Raw genomic sequence first — 14,321 nt, 5'->3', positions numbered from 1 at the left:
AGAGGGTGCTGGGATGTGGGGCGCGGGGGATGTCCCCGCCGGGCCTCACCTCGCCGCCCCTCCCTCCCCTCCAGGGGTGTGCGGCGACTGGAAGAACCACTTTACGGTGGCACAGAGCGAAGCCTTCGACCGCGTCTACCGGGAGCAGATGCGGGGGCTGCCCACCTTCCCCTGGGACGACCCCGAGGACGCCAGCCCGGACCCCGATCCCAGCCCCACCCCAGCCCAGGCCTCCGAGCACCCCCCGGACCTGTGACCTTGAGAATAAACGCATCGCTCCTGCCCCGACTCTCGATGCGCTCTGGAGGCGGCGCGCCGGGGGACGGCCGGCAGGGGGCGCGCGAGGGGAGGAGGCCGCCGCGGTGGGGGGACCCCCACGCTGGGCGCCTGGCTCCCCCAGGGAGTCTGAGGGAGGAGGGGCCCAGGACTGGATTCCTGGGTCTGCGGCTAGGCTGTGAAAATGCAGGATTCTGGCATAAAGCAGCTTTATTTTGAGCAGAGGTAAAGGGAGCCCCAACAACTCGCCCCTCGGCACCCAGAAAACAGTCCCAGGGCCCTGACCGGTCCCCCAGCAGGGGTCCCCACCAATTTCCTGTCCCTCATTATTAAGCCCCACTCCCTGGACTGGATTCTCTCCTCTCCTCCTCTAAGCTCAGTTTACCCACAGCTCCGGAGCCTGATAGATCCAGGAGGCTCCCCACCCTGTCCCCAGGGACGCCCCACCTTCGCCCCCACGCGATGCCGGCTCGGGGGCCACTCGGCCAGGCCCGTCCTCAGACGAGTTCCTGCCTGGCCGCAATTGGATATGCCCTGTCCCGGGATGCCAGCGGGTCGAGACTTTCTGCCCATTTTCTGAACTGCGACACTGGCATCTAGACTGGGCACTGGGCTTGCCCGAGTTCTAGAACAAAGGGGGAAACATCCCTGCCGCTTCCCGGACACCGAGGCCAGAAGCCTTGTCCAAGGCACAACACGGACGGGGGCCGGGGGGGCTGGGAGGTGACCGTCGACAGGCCCGTCCAGGGTGGCTTTGGCTCCCGTCAGGGTCGCCCCCCAAGTCCCGCCTGGGCAGCCCAGTCTGGCTGCTGGGTGCCTCGGGGCTCCCGCGGCTTGGAGGTTGCATCCTCAGCAAACCTCCTTCTGGTCGGGGACAGATGGCGGAGGCGGCGGGCAGGGAGGACAGGGAGGGGGCCGCCTGGGGGCTGGGACCGGCCCGGAGGACGGGGTTCTGTCTCACCCCAGGGGGCCCCTCCCATGCCCCGCTGCCTCATCAGGGCCTTCGCGGGGGTGTCCTTGGAACCCCAGGATTTCTTGAGCTGTGGAGGGAAAGACAGGGAGGTGAGAGAAGGTGCTGGGGGCCGAGTCCAGGCAAGGGGAGGCGTGTGTGTGCAGGGAGGCCTCGGGGTGGGGGGCCCCCCCGGGAGCCGTGATCCCCCCCTGCAAGTCTGCACTTGAGGAGAAACAGGAAGCTGCCAGCAGCTGCCTGGGGGGAGTAAATATTTGCCGAGGGAGGTGATGCTGGGTGAGGGTGGCTCAGGACCGGGTGGAGGTGAGGACCTTGCCCCTGCTGTGCCCATCCCCACCTCTCCCCTGGACCGGAAACGGGGGAGGGAGGGGATTCCTGGGACATTTCTCCCTCCCCCTCCGAAAAGGTCCCCACTAGCTCCCACTTTGCGGATGGGAAAACTGAGCCTGACGGGGGCGCACAGCTCGCGGAGAAACTGTGCCCCAGTTCTGCCTGTTTGTCCCCCCCTCCCCATCCCGGCTCCGCTCTTACCCTCTCGACAGCCCACTTTACAGCTGGGGGCACTGAGGCTCCCCACCCAGGATCCCAGAGAGTTAGTGTAGGCTGTGTTGGGACCCCGGTGTCTAAGCAGCTGGGGGGGGGGGGCGCCAAGACCCCCTCAGAGCTCCCCAAATCCCCTCCCCAGCACCCCCACGACACTCGAATCTGGGAAGCCAGGGGCAGAGCATTTAAAAGCTTCACCCGGGAGGCAACCAGGGCCGAGTTCCAATCTCTCCCTGGTGCCTCGGTTTCCTCATCTGCGAAATGGGCGGGTGCAGAGTTGTAATAACATCCCCCCCTCCCCCGTCAGAGGGTTGTGGCAAAGGTCCCATCTAGCCACCCCTGGGAAAGCGCCCGGCGTGTGGCAAGGTGCCCCCAAAAGATGGTTGCTTGGAACTCTGGGCAAGTTACTTGACCTCTCTGGGCCTCAGCTTACCCCTCTGTAACAATGAACGTGAGAAGACTAGTAGCTCACTGACCTGGGGTGAGGTGAGGCCACGAACTCAATAAAAATAAATTCCACTTCGCGGATTTACTGGAATGATGATTGTTCTAGTTCATCTGCCCCTCACTGACTCCCTCCCGCCGAACTGAGCGTGGGGACCACTGCTGGGCCCATTTGCTAGACGAGAACATGGAGGTTCAGGCAAATTTCTACCCCCCCCCCCCCGGCTCTCACAATTGGCGTGTCGTGCCCGGATTTGCACCCAGGGTGGCTCCCGGGGTCTCTGCCCCAGGCCGCCCAGTGCTCACCCCTGCCTGGCACGCAGTAGGGCCACACCCCTCTGAGGTGGGTGTTACTACAGCTCTGGACCCACCCATTTCACAGATGAGGAAACTGAGGCACCAGGGAGAGATTGGAACTCGGCCCTGGTTGCCTCCATCCTTTTCCAGCTATTCCTGTTCTCTCTCAGGCCACCCGCCAGGTCTCACCTCGTTGTCACCGTCGCTGGAGCCGGACAGCTGCGACAGGCGGCTCAGGTCCCACAGGGAGTGGCTGGGCCGGGCCGGGGGGCCGCTGGGGGTCCGGGTGCGCCGGACGCTCCTCAGGATGTCGCTCAGCGCCGGCCCTGGGGCGGCCGGGGTCTCCTGCCTGTCCCTGTCAAAGACTCGGCAGGCGGCCAAGCGTTGGGCCAGCGGGCCATCGGGCGGTGGCGGTGACACGGGGGCCACGGAGCGGCGGCGGGCCACACGGTGGGGGTTGTGGGCCAGCTGCAGCCCCCCCACAACGCTGACGAAGGGGTCCGAGGTGGGCGCGGACGGGAGTGGCCAGGAGGCCGCATACAGTGTCCGGAACTCTCGGCTGAAGGCGGCAGCAATCTCGCCGGTCAACAGGGTCACCAGGCCTCGGTGCAGGCGGGAGTCGCTCCACGTGAAGCTGGGGGGCACGCAGGGAGGGGTCAGGCTGTCCGTGCAGCCCCACGGGCCCCGCCCGGACTCCATTACCAGTCCCCACCTGGTCCCAGGGCAGGCTGTGTGACCTCAGGCAAATCCTGCAACCTCTCTGGCCCCGACATCCCCCTCCGTAGAATGGGAACGACTCACGTACCTACCCAGAGGGTTGACGTGACCGCTACGTGAGTTAAGACACTTAAATTATCTTAAGGGACTCTGCCCCCTCCCCAACCAAGGCTGCATCAGTGCCTCGGTTTCCCCATCCGGAAAGAGATGGGATGTGTTTTCGGACTCCACAAGTCCTATTTGTCGGGCTCGGCTGCTTCCCATATAACGACCGCCATTTGTCAAGCACTTGCTGTGTGGCTGCTCCGTGCCCCTGTCTGCTCGTCTGTCATACGGAGCTCGAATGTAGGGAGACTGGAACGAGGGAACAGGGGGTTGAGCCCCGGGCACGGTGGTCAGCACTAAAAGCCTGCTGGCTGTGGTCAGCGGTGTCCCCATCGCCCCTGTTGTCACGATGGTGGCGTTCAAAGCATCTGGCTCAGGCCTTGGCGCATAGCAGGTGCTCAGTAAATGCCCTCTTTGGAATCACACGAACCTGGGCTGCAATCCTGGCCCAGGGGACCTTGGACACGTCGCTTTCCCTTCCTGAGCCTTGGTTTGCCCATCTGGAAAATGGGCTCACTGGGGGCTGTGTCTCGTGCGCCTCAGCGGGCACAGCACCCAGCGCCCAGAGAGCGACGACTCAGCCCCCAGGATGGCGAGCGTGGGTCCGATCGTCCTTACCTTGGCAGGGTGGCAGTGTCCTCCCTCGCTCCCTGGCAGGTCAGGGGGCCGTCCTGCCCTCAGATTGTGACACCCCTCCCCCCACCTGTGACCTCACCCCTGGAGCGGCCAGTGGGAACCCTGAGGGGTCTGTGAGGTCACCCCATTCCGCTGCACAGAGACGCCCGTCGGATCGCGCCCGCTGGCTTGTCTCCGTCCCGAGGATCTTCTGAGACCCAAGCGCTCGAGAGCCGCGGTCACGACGGAGCTCCTGAGACGGACACGGAGCGTTGGGAACCGAGGACACTCCAAGTGCTGACCCCGGGAGGCCAGCCCAGGGGCGAAAGTCGCTGGTGGGGGGACTCGGGATCCTCATTCAGTGCTTCCGGGAGGCCCAGGAAGCCCACGGCCTGGCTTGGGCACCATCACCGCCGCCAGGCCACCATGGTCCCCGGCTGGCTGCTGCTTCTGGCGATGGCTCTGCCCCCGGGTGCCACGGGCGCCAAGGACTGTGTGTTCTGTGAGCTGACCGACTCCACGCAGTGCCCCGGGACCCACATGCGCTGTGGCGAAGACGAGGACTGTTTCACGGGCCAGGGGGTGGCCCCGGGGCTCGGCCCCATCATCAACAAAGGCTGCGTGCAGTCCACTTCCTGCGGCCACGAGGAGCCCGTCACCTACATGGGCGTCACCTACACCCTCACCACCACCTGCTGCTCTGGCCACATGTGTAACAGGGCCCCCGGTCCCGAAAGCGGCCAGCTGGAAGGGGTCACCGCCGCCGGCCTGGCCCTGGGCCTGCTGCTGTTCCCACATTTGCTGTGACCGACCTGAAGGGCAGGGCCTGGGACTGGTCTCCCAGCCTCGCTGCTCCCCGAGCCTCCTGCCTCCACCCCTCCCCCTCATTAAATGGCCAGGGGCCCTGGACAACCTCTCGTGGCCCTGGCCTCATCCGTTCTAGAGCCGTCCACCCGGACCCGGGGGCTCGGCGAAGCGTCCTCAGACCTGATTTGGTGGCGGGGAGCCACGCTCGGTGGGTTTGACTGTCCCCCTACTGTATTTAATTGGTTCTAAGACGCATCTCTTTTCGCGTTTTGATCAGGATGCTGCTTTTCATCGGTGGCACCTTAGAGCCGATGAAATAGGGTTAAAAACAAAACAAAACAAAACCAAAAAACCCCGAATAATGACAATAATAAATGACAGCTGATGTTTACGGAAGGCGGCTGATGTGACGTGCCAAGGCACTGTGATCTCGTTGAATCCCCCCAGGCCAAGCCGGGAAGGTGGATTCTTTCCGAAAGGTCCCAGTCTCCACAGTGGCGGGTCCCAGAATGGGTTCCTCGGACGGGCAGCATGGGTAATCAGCAGGAGGAGCTTGCCAGGAATGCTGCTTCTCAGGTCCCATCCCAGGCCGGCTGAATGGGGGCGGGGCCCCGAGATCCGCGTTTTGATTCCGACGCAGGCAGATTATTGTGTGCTGTGATTATTCACACCTTCCCGATGGGGAAACTGAGGTTCAGAGCAGGGGAGGCACAGAGCTCAGTGTCACCGAGCTAAGAGGTCGAGGAGCCAGGATCCAGGGTCGGGTCAGATCCCAAAGACAGGAGAGAGGAGGGTCACGGACCAGTCCGAGGGCCAGGCCCTTTGCACACCGGCTGTTTTCTTTTCTTTTTTTTTTTTAAATAGATGCTTACAGGGGCGGAGTCAACTCACTCAGGGCGGAGCTAGGACCCCAAGCCAGGTCCTCCTGGTTTGGAAACCCACACACAAACTGCGGGCCCCCTTTCCAGATGAGGAGACCCAGGGTTAAAGAGAGGACCCTCCCCCACTAAGCCGGCCCCCTGGACAGGCCTGGCTCCACCCCCAACTGGTTCTACCCGCCCCCCGCCATACCTCCTCTACCAGCAAGGGTGTTTCGACCCATTTCACAGACCAGGAAAGCGAGGCTAGGCTGGTCAAAGGGACGCCAGCTGCTCTCTGAGCACACTGGGAGATGGGGACAGGACACCGGGTGGCATCACGAGGGGCAGCCGTACCTGTAGGATCCGGAGATGACCCTCTCGCCGTCCAGCAGCACAAATTTCTCACGCACGTTGCCACTCACCTGCCGTCGCCAGCGGCTCTGGAAACTGCAGCCTCGCACGACCCGGACATCCAGGTTCTGGAACGGAGGGGGCACGCCCCTGCTCAGGCCCACCTCGCACGCCTCCGCTCACCGCGCAGGGCCTGGGAGTCCCCTGCTTAGGACTCTGTCCCAGCTTCCCCAGAGTTACCAATATCCGGCCTTGGGGGGGGTCTCTTGGAGGTACCCCTAACTCAGGGGGACCGTGTGGGAAAGCCTGCCCCTGATTCCCCCAATGCCTCGGGCATCAGGTCTCAGCAGACCCTCTCAGCTGGCATCTGCCTCGATGAGCTAGGACCCTGTGGAAGGATCTGCCCCCCGCTGCCTCTGCGCCAGGAGGATGGCGACTTGGTCCCCCACCCCTGCCGGGCTCCTACCTCAGTGGCCCAGGGGTTCACCCCCAGCTGCTGGGCCAGCGTCAGGAAGGCAGGCAGCTGCTGGCGGTCCAGGAGGAGGTAGACAGGCACCCAGCGGCGTGTGGCGGCGTCTAACAGGTCCGAGAGCAGGTCTGGGTCGGTGAAGATGTCCATGACCACGGCCACTAGCTGGGGGGAGGGGTGGGGAAAAGGGCTGTGGATGGAGCCTGGAGCTCCGGGGACATTTGGGAGTGGGGGGCGGGGCCCTGGGGGGTGAGGTGCTCTGGGGGTGGGAGTTGAAGGGCCTGGCTTCCGCGGGATGTTCAGGGGACTGCGGGAGAGACCCCCCCCCTCCCCCCCAGACCCACACTCCTGCTCATACAGCGCCTACACGTGGATGAGGAAAAGCCTGGCTTCCCTGGAGGCCGAGGCCTCCACTGCCTGGATGACTGGAAAACTGTCATCCTAATCACAGCTGCAGTGGTGAATGATGTCCCCTGAGCTGTGACACACTGCATGGTGCCTCCCCCCCACCCCACTCCAGGGCTCAGTGGGCTGGATGCCCGGGCAGGGCACCTGTGGCCAACTGCACAGCTGGGTCCTTGGGGGTGCCCTGGATACCCAGAGATCCCCTGGGGACTGGGGTGCTGAGCACCTGGAAATACGTAGCAGTGATGACTCCTGATCACTGGCCAGGACTCCTTGGTTCAAATCCCCGCTCGGCCACTTACCGGTGAAGACACTTAACCTCCCGTGCCTCAGTTTCCCCATCTCCTCACTTGGTTAAAATGCGTCCCAACCTCACAGGACCCTCCTGAGGGTCATTAAATGTTAACCCGTGCAAAGCACTTAAATGTGGGAGCCGGCAGGCACAAAGACCAGGCTAGGGGCGCCTGGGTGGTTGAGCCTGTGACTTGGGCTCAGGTCATGACGTCACGGCTCGTGAGTTCGGGCCCCGAATCGGGCTCACTGCTGTCTGCACAGAGCCTGCTTTGGGTCCTCTGTCTCTCTTTTTCTCTCTCCGCCCCTCCCCTGCTCACTCACTCTCTCTCTTAAAAATAAAATATATATTGAAAAAAAAAAAAGAGTAGGCTACCTAGGGGGGGCTGCAGGGGGGAATCTGGGGTGGAGTAGGTGACTGAGCCAGGGGGTTATAGTTAAGTCCCAAGGATCGTGGATGCCTAGGGGTACCCAGGAGAGAGGGTGAGGAGGAGGTCTGAGGGATACGGACACCTGAGTCATCGGGGCGGAGCCATGTGGACCCACAAGTCCCAGGAGGGCATGGCCAAGATGCCATGGGCCCTAGGGGACGTGCACTCCCAGGGGCGGGAGCTGGCGTGTGAGGACGCGCGGGTCTGGGGAGTGGACACCGGGCCCCCCGAGCCCCCACCTTGCGGGCGGCCTGGATTTCCTGGCGCACCAGCTCCTTGAGGGGCGGGTGGCCCTCGTCGGGTGGCTGGGTGAACAGCTGCACCCGGGTGATTCCCTTCCAGGCCGGGTCCTCCGGCCAGCCCAGCCGCAGCGTGGGCACCAGCTCCTCCGACCGTCCAGGCCAGTAGGTCAGGCTGCCCGAGTCCCCATCGGTGGCGGCGGCTCCCTCTGCCGCCCTGTCGGGCCGCTGCTTGGACGCTGTCCAGTCTTCGGCCGCCGCCGCCAGACTCCGCAGCTCTTCCCCGCTCAGGAAGGGCCGCAGCCCCTCTCGCTGCACGCAGGCCTCGAACGCCGCCGCGCCCTTGCTCAGCAGGGCCTCGAGCGCCAGCCGCTGGCCCTCGGAATACAGGAAGCCGGGGCTGGCCTCGGTCAAGGGCAACCCCTCGGCCTCCGACTCCGCTCCTTCCAGCGCTGCCAGCTGGGAGGCTGACATGGTGGGCGGCGGAGGGTTTGGCCGTCTCTGGGGCACTGACCCTCTGGGGGTCTCCTGCCAGGCAGATTCTACGCGGCCACGGGACCCCTCAACTCCTCCTCTATGTTCCGTCCCCCAACAACTTCCGGCCTGCTGGCCACGCGATGCCCCAAATGACCGGTCTGCTGGCTCAGTCTTGGTCAAGCTGATGGCCCACCTGTCCTGGCCAGAGAGCCGGCCGACTGCCCCACCATCTCCAGGCGACAGGCCGCCTGCCTGTCTCCTACCACCCAAATGTCCCCAACTAAAGGCAGAGCGGGCTGCCTATGTGCCCCTGACCAATAGCGCGTCTAACTGACGCTCTCCTTTGGATTATCTGGCAGGCATCGATTGCTTCCAACAATGTCCGTATCTGACCACCCGGCCGTGTGCCGCAGAATCTGTTTTTCCTGACAACTCGCGGCTGGCTCAGCGGCTCTCACGGCCGGATCATTCCACGCACCTCCCCTTTGGACCTGCTCGCTCAGCTTGGGAAGAATGGGCTCCAGCCCCAAGTCTGGGCATCCCCCTTACCCAGCCAGGGAACGAGACCGGTCTCCTTGGACTGGGGACCCTGCTCCTGGGGTTTCACACCCACTCGGGCTGCCCCAGCGGAGGATCCGCTCACCAGGAGGTTTCATCACCATGGAACCGGCCCATCTGGATGGAGGGCCTGACCAACCACCGTTCCTTGGATTGGCTGCCCCTGCCGGCCTGTCTCCCAGCCAGAGTGCTCTCGGGCTGCCCTCTGATCTCTGCTGATCCCTGGCCGAGCTGCCCTGCCGGGGTTTCTACCCGAATCCTGCTATCTCCTGCTAGCTAACCACTTATTCCTGGCCAAGGACCACTCTGTCTCCTGTCCTGTCTCCCTCTCATGCTGTTCCTTTGAGGCTCCTGACCCAACGTTTGGGCTGTGGACCCCTGATCCCTGCAAACCAGCGGCCCCTCCTTCCAATCACGGCACCCAGGCGGCTTCCCTCCTCCAGACCACAGCGACCAGGCCTACAAAGATAAAGAGGAATAAAACCAGGACTCCCTCTCGCCCATCTAGAGCTCCCCCCATGTGTCCGGACCCCCATCCCCTTTCCCTCCTTGCCTTGCCTTTTCGGAGGTCAGAACAGGGGTCTGGAGACCTCCTGCCTCTATTTCTGCCGTCCTTCCGGCTGTCTCGCCTCATTCATCAGGTTTTAGCCTGGGATCCGGGGAACCCAGCCCCTTGTGTAAACACAGAGGAGGGCCCGATGCAGGTCCCCGCGGAAGGCCGAGCGCGGGTACTGGAAGGCCCCAGCCCAGGGAACACACTCACCAGGTCACTGGCGCAGGGCCCAGGGGCCCGCCAGACCCCAGCTGACTCAAGCTTCGGTTAAAGGGGAGCAACTCACCTGTTCCCACGTACCCCTCCCCCACCGCGATCCCGCCCCCTCAGCATTTCCGGGTCCACACCCTGCCCACCAGGCCGAGCCCGGGAGGAGCTCAGGTTTAGAGGGGCGGGTGCGGTTAATCCAGGGGAGGGAACAGGTGCGGAAACACCTGTCACCCGGCTCACTGAGGGGGCGGGACTTTGGCCGTGGGGGGCCCTCAAGGGTCCAACGGTGCAAGATCCAGACAAGCAAGCACCGAAGCCTCCAGAGGGCGCCTGCGGGTAGAGCTAGACTCCGCCCCCGAGGGAAGGGCTCCTCCGCCACTGGTGTCCACGGAGATGGGCGCGCATCCCACTCCCAGACTCCAATCTGATCCCTCCCGTGTCCCGCCCCGTCCCTCATCCCCGGAATAACACACAAGAGGACGTCAACAGTCCAAATCTTTTTAATAACAAGGCAGGGTCTGGGGTTAGTTTTTGTAGCCTCGGCTGGCCCTGCGGCCTCTGGCGCGCTCGAACTTCCGGCCCTTGGATCGCACGTAGGGTCTGCGGGAGGGAGAAGAGGGTGAGACCGTGCCCACACAGGAGTGGCCAACCCCAATGGGCCAGGGACAGCTACAGAGCAGCACCGGACACGGGATGGGGGGGGGGGGTGAGGGGGAAGGACCGGGGAAGGCCAGGAGTGCAGTCAGCATCAGCCACTCAGGAAGGATCCATGTGAGCTGCCCCAAGGGCAGGGTAAGAGGCAGGTTCCGTGAGGGAGGTGCAGACTCAGGCCCTACATTTATATGCTGGCTTTTCAGGGCCTCAACAGGAGCAGCTTTTTTTTTTTTTTTTTCCCAACGTTTTTAATTTATTTTTGGGACAGAGAGAGACAGAGCATGAACGGGGGAGGGGCAGAGAGAGAGGGAGACACAGAATCGGAAACAGGCTCCAGGCTCCGAGCCATCAGCCCAGAGCCCGACGCAGGGCTCGAACTCACGGACCGCGAGATCGTGACCTGGCTGAAGTCGGACGCTTAACCGACTGCGCCACCCAGGCGCCCCAAGCAGCTTTAAGCCAAGTCTTGAGGAAGAACCAGTAAGACCAGGTTGGGGTGGGGGGGGGAGGGTTGGGGGGGGGATTCTACGGAGGCCTGACGCTGGGTTGGTGTGAGAAACAGAAGGGGCTGGAAGCGGGGCAAGGCCCCCAGACCCACCGGGAGGGGTCCAGGGAAAAAGTCAGGGCCGGATGGCAAGGCTGCGTATACTCACTTGGTGTGGCTGTGTGGGGTCCCTGGGGCCTTGCCGAAATGCCTGTACACCTCTCGGCCCTTGCGCGGACCTGGGGAAGGGGAAGGGGAAGGGAAGGACCGGATCAGGCAGGGACCCGGCTCCCAGAAGTAGCCATGGGAGCCACTAAACCCCACTCACCAGAGAGCAAGACGGTGCCGCAGCCCTTGGGGGAGTCCAGGGCCAGCTGGTCGAAGGTGAGGATCTTGCCTCCAGCTTTGAGGATGCGGCTCCGGGCACGGCTGCTCACACGCAGTGCGCACACCTGGGGGACACGCAGGACAGGAGTGGTCAGACCCCTGGCACGGCCACCCACGGCTGCTGGGACTTCCTCTCCACGGCCCTGGCCCGGCAGTCACCCCACTGCTTGTGGCGCCTGCTAATACCATTAGAGTGAGCTTCCTGAGTTGACGACAACTATTCTTACCATTTTAAAAAAAGTTTACTTATATTGAGAGATAATGTTCACGTGCAGGGGAGGAGCAGAGAGAGAGAGAATCCCAGGCAGGCTCCACCCTGCCAGCACACAGCTCAATGAGGAGCTTGATCCCATAAACCGTTAGATCACGACCTGAGCCGAAATCAAGAGTTGGGACACTTGACCTACTCAGCCACCCAGGCGCCTCTGAGGCCAATTTGTTTCTAAAATTGCCTTTAACACTGCAACACCCTCAAGTTACTACGGATAAGGAAACGGGGGTAAAAAAAACCCCAGACGCTGTCCACAGGCCACAAACTGCCAGAGAAATCTAGATCGGAAGCCAGGCTACATGACTTGAGAACCAGCACTGCCAACAGGGACCCAGAAGGGACGTGCCCAGGGACACCCACCATCAAGAACGCCAAGATCATCCCCCTTCAGTCCTAAAAGCTGCTCAAACGGGTAGGTGTGACGCCTGCCTCACACAGAGCAGACCTGAGACAGGTCGTCCAGGCCCCGGAGTCTGCTCTCGCCCCCCCACCATGCCCCGGAGCGCCCTCCTCACCCACCTTCAGTTTGGGCACCTCCTGGACCCGCACGTCATCGGTTATCGTCCCGACAACCACGGCGGTTTTGTTTTCCCGGCCAGGCAGCTTCATCTTCCGGATCTTTGGAGGAGGAGAAATGCACGTTAAGCAAGTTCCTTCTGGTGTCTAAACCCCATCCCACTGCTCCAGGCGCCCCCAAGGGCACAAGAGACACGTGTGCCCTGACGGGGCTAAACCCACCCGCGCCCCACCTCCCAACTAGCTCCCCGCTGGTCTAGCCTGGGAAAAGCACCAGACACGACGCGCAAGCAGACTGTTCAACAGATCGGTCCTGACACTTAAGGACTGTGTCATGGGACCTGAAACCACACGAACCCACTATAACTGCTCCCACTTTACAACAAAACAAGGCCGAACCCCTCAAGTACCCACCACTGTTCAGCCTCAAGGGTCAGAGCTCTGTGCCCACCGCTGGGTGAAATAAACCAGCCGATGGCCAGGCTCCAGGCCTGCCCACCCCCCCCACCCAGAGCCCAGCTCTAAGACAGGATCCAGTCGCTCCTCGAGTCAGCCGCTCACCATCCGGGAAAGGGACAGAGGTGGCCGGTTGGTGCGACTCATGAACAACCTCTTCAACACAACTTGGTTAAAGGTAGAGTTGGTCCGTCTGGCCAGAAACCGGTACAGCTGGAGGAAAGAGAAAAGGAAGGATGAGAACCGAGGGCAGCCCACACCCCCCCCCCCTCAACCTTCCAACAAATGGCAAAAGAAATGATGGTTTGAGCTAGCAAGGTTTTTATGGCTTTTCCCTATCCCACTGGGCCCCAAGGAGACCCCCCAAGCCCCCTCCCCAATCCCCAGATGTAGACAGCCCAGACGCTGAGAACACTGAACCTTCAGGAACCCCGGGCAAAACCAGTTACGAGCTTGCCACGCAGACCCCTGGAGGAGCCTGGGGACCAATACTAGAATGTTCTAGAAGTCACAATTCTGGGGTGGTGCTGCCTAAGGGTCTCAGGCCTCAAGCTCACCTTGACCAACAGTCTCAGGTAGATGTCCTGGCTCTTGGGTTCCTTGCGCCGAACCTTTCGGTCCTTGTTGTGGCGGATGTCGACTCCCTGCAGAGTTAATGAAGCAGAGATTACGGACCCAACTCTGATCTGGCAGATTATTTGCCCGCAAAAATGAGTTGATTACTCATCTCCGAGGAAGAGCAAGGACCCCAGTCTCTGAAGACACAACAAATCCCCGGTCCACCCCTAGGTGACATGCAGAGAGTCACTTACAATCTTCTGGGCCTCAAATGACCCCTATGAAAACCTTTAACACAGCAGTCACACCAACTCAAAAAAAGATTTTTTTTTTTTTTTTAAATTCTTTAAAATCTATTTTTCGACGACAGAAGCCAAGGGCAGACTCTACCTAACAACGTAGCGGAGAATCTTTATTTGGAACTCACTCAACGCACAACCAATACGAGAACCTTTCCCGCAGTTACCTCCCCGAACCCCACAACCTTAGGAGGGAGTTTCCCACTTTTACGGAGAAAACCGAAGAAGCCACCGTTTCCACTACACCGTACCCCAACTTCTGCCCCGACATTTTTTTTTTTTTTAATAGACCAAGTTAGGAATTGCAAAGAACTACTTGGTTATCCGTAGCTCCCTTTTCTCCAACATTTAAAGTATGCAATCATCCTATGACGCGTTCTTCAGACAAACTCTTTCTTCCAAACTCACATCGGTCACACAGGATTACTGTGTCCCCAACAGACCGACAAATGGGGGTACGGGCAGGGAAGGCAAGATCACGGGGCAGACAAGGAGCTGAGACTTCAGCGGCTTGCCTGGCCACGAAACCCAGGCATTGGACGGTCAGAGACACCCCCCCCCCCCCAAACCTCCCGCCCCAGAACCCAACGTGCCAGGCCAGGAGGGATGACAGGTCCAGGTAGAGGCAGCACAGACAAGAGATTAAGAACGGACGTGGGACCAGCGCCTGGGTCGGAACCCTGGCTCTGCCACTTCCTGGCAGGGTGATCCCGGTCACGTCACTTAACCTCCTTGTGTTTCAATACGGCCATCTACTTAATTGTACGTATAATAACAAAAGGGCAAGGGAGGGGGCCGGAGGCTGAGATGACCGACCTATCCCCGGTCTTCGAGCCTCCCCAGTAGTTCCCCCACCGCGGCGGTCGCCCCCTCCGAGCCCCCCCTGGCCTCCCTGCTCCCCTCCGGCATTCCCCCAGCCCCAGTCCGAGACGGATGGCGGCGGATAGTCGGGGCCCGCAGCTCTTCAAAGCACGCTCACCATGATGGCGCCTCCTGCTCAGCCAGGTCCGGAAAGAGAGAACAGCGCCGGGGTGGGCGGGGAAAGCCTTCAGCGAGCGGCGCCTACGTGACGTCACAC

At 61.8% G+C, this 14,321-nt stretch overlaps 4 protein-coding genes across 5 annotated transcripts in view; 2 read left to right on the top strand and 2 right to left on the bottom strand.

The window, feature by feature from the left end:
• The window catches only part of SULT2B1 (sulfotransferase family 2B member 1), a 31,211-nt gene extending 30,923 nt beyond the window's left edge, over positions 1-288 (top strand). For both annotated transcript variants that reach the window (XM_042919495.1, XM_042919496.1), the window contains exon 7: positions 75-288. In XM_042919495.1, the coding sequence (XP_042775429.1) occupies positions 75-256 (182 nt within the window). In that variant the 3' untranslated portion in view covers positions 257-288. The remainder of the gene's footprint in view (positions 1-74) is intronic.
• A 180-nt stretch (positions 289-468) lies between these two features.
• On the bottom strand, positions 469-8,294 carry FAM83E (family with sequence similarity 83 member E). Its single transcript, XM_042919493.1, has 5 exons — positions 7,821-8,294; positions 6,452-6,619; positions 5,989-6,113; positions 2,720-3,164; positions 469-1,316 (listed from the first exon to the last, which is right to left on the bottom strand). The coding sequence occupies exons 1-5, from the start codon at positions 8,292-8,294 to the stop codon at positions 1,041-1,043; spliced, it is 1,488 nt and encodes a 495-aa protein (XP_042775427.1). The 3' UTR covers positions 469-1,040.
• SPACA4 (sperm acrosome associated 4) lies at positions 4,105-4,881 on the top strand. The gene has a single exon (XM_042919497.1). It carries the CDS (start codon positions 4,394-4,396, stop codon positions 4,772-4,774), a length of 381 nt encoding a protein of 126 aa, XP_042775431.1. The 5' UTR covers positions 4,105-4,393; the 3' UTR covers positions 4,775-4,881.
• Positions 8,295-10,100: 1,806 nt separating the features above from the next.
• RPL18 (ribosomal protein L18) lies at positions 10,101-14,316 on the bottom strand. The gene is made up of 7 exons (XM_042918288.1): positions 14,223-14,316; positions 12,944-13,030; positions 12,492-12,599; positions 11,934-12,032; positions 11,085-11,208; positions 10,926-10,995; positions 10,101-10,218 (listed from the first exon to the last, which is right to left on the bottom strand). The coding sequence occupies exons 1-7, from the start codon at positions 14,223-14,225 to the stop codon at positions 10,143-10,145; spliced, it is 567 nt and encodes a 188-aa protein (XP_042774222.1). The 5' UTR covers positions 14,226-14,316; the 3' UTR covers positions 10,101-10,142.
• Positions 14,317-14,321: the final 5 nt, after the last annotated feature.

The sequence above is a fragment of the Panthera leo genome, chromosome E2 (genome assembly GCF_018350215.1).
Source record: "Panthera leo isolate Ple1 chromosome E2, P.leo_Ple1_pat1.1, whole genome shotgun sequence".
NCBI lineage: Eukaryota > Metazoa > Chordata > Mammalia > Carnivora > Felidae > Panthera > Panthera leo.
Note: the sequence above shows the minus strand (reverse complement) of the source record. Positions and strands in the feature narration are given on the sequence as shown.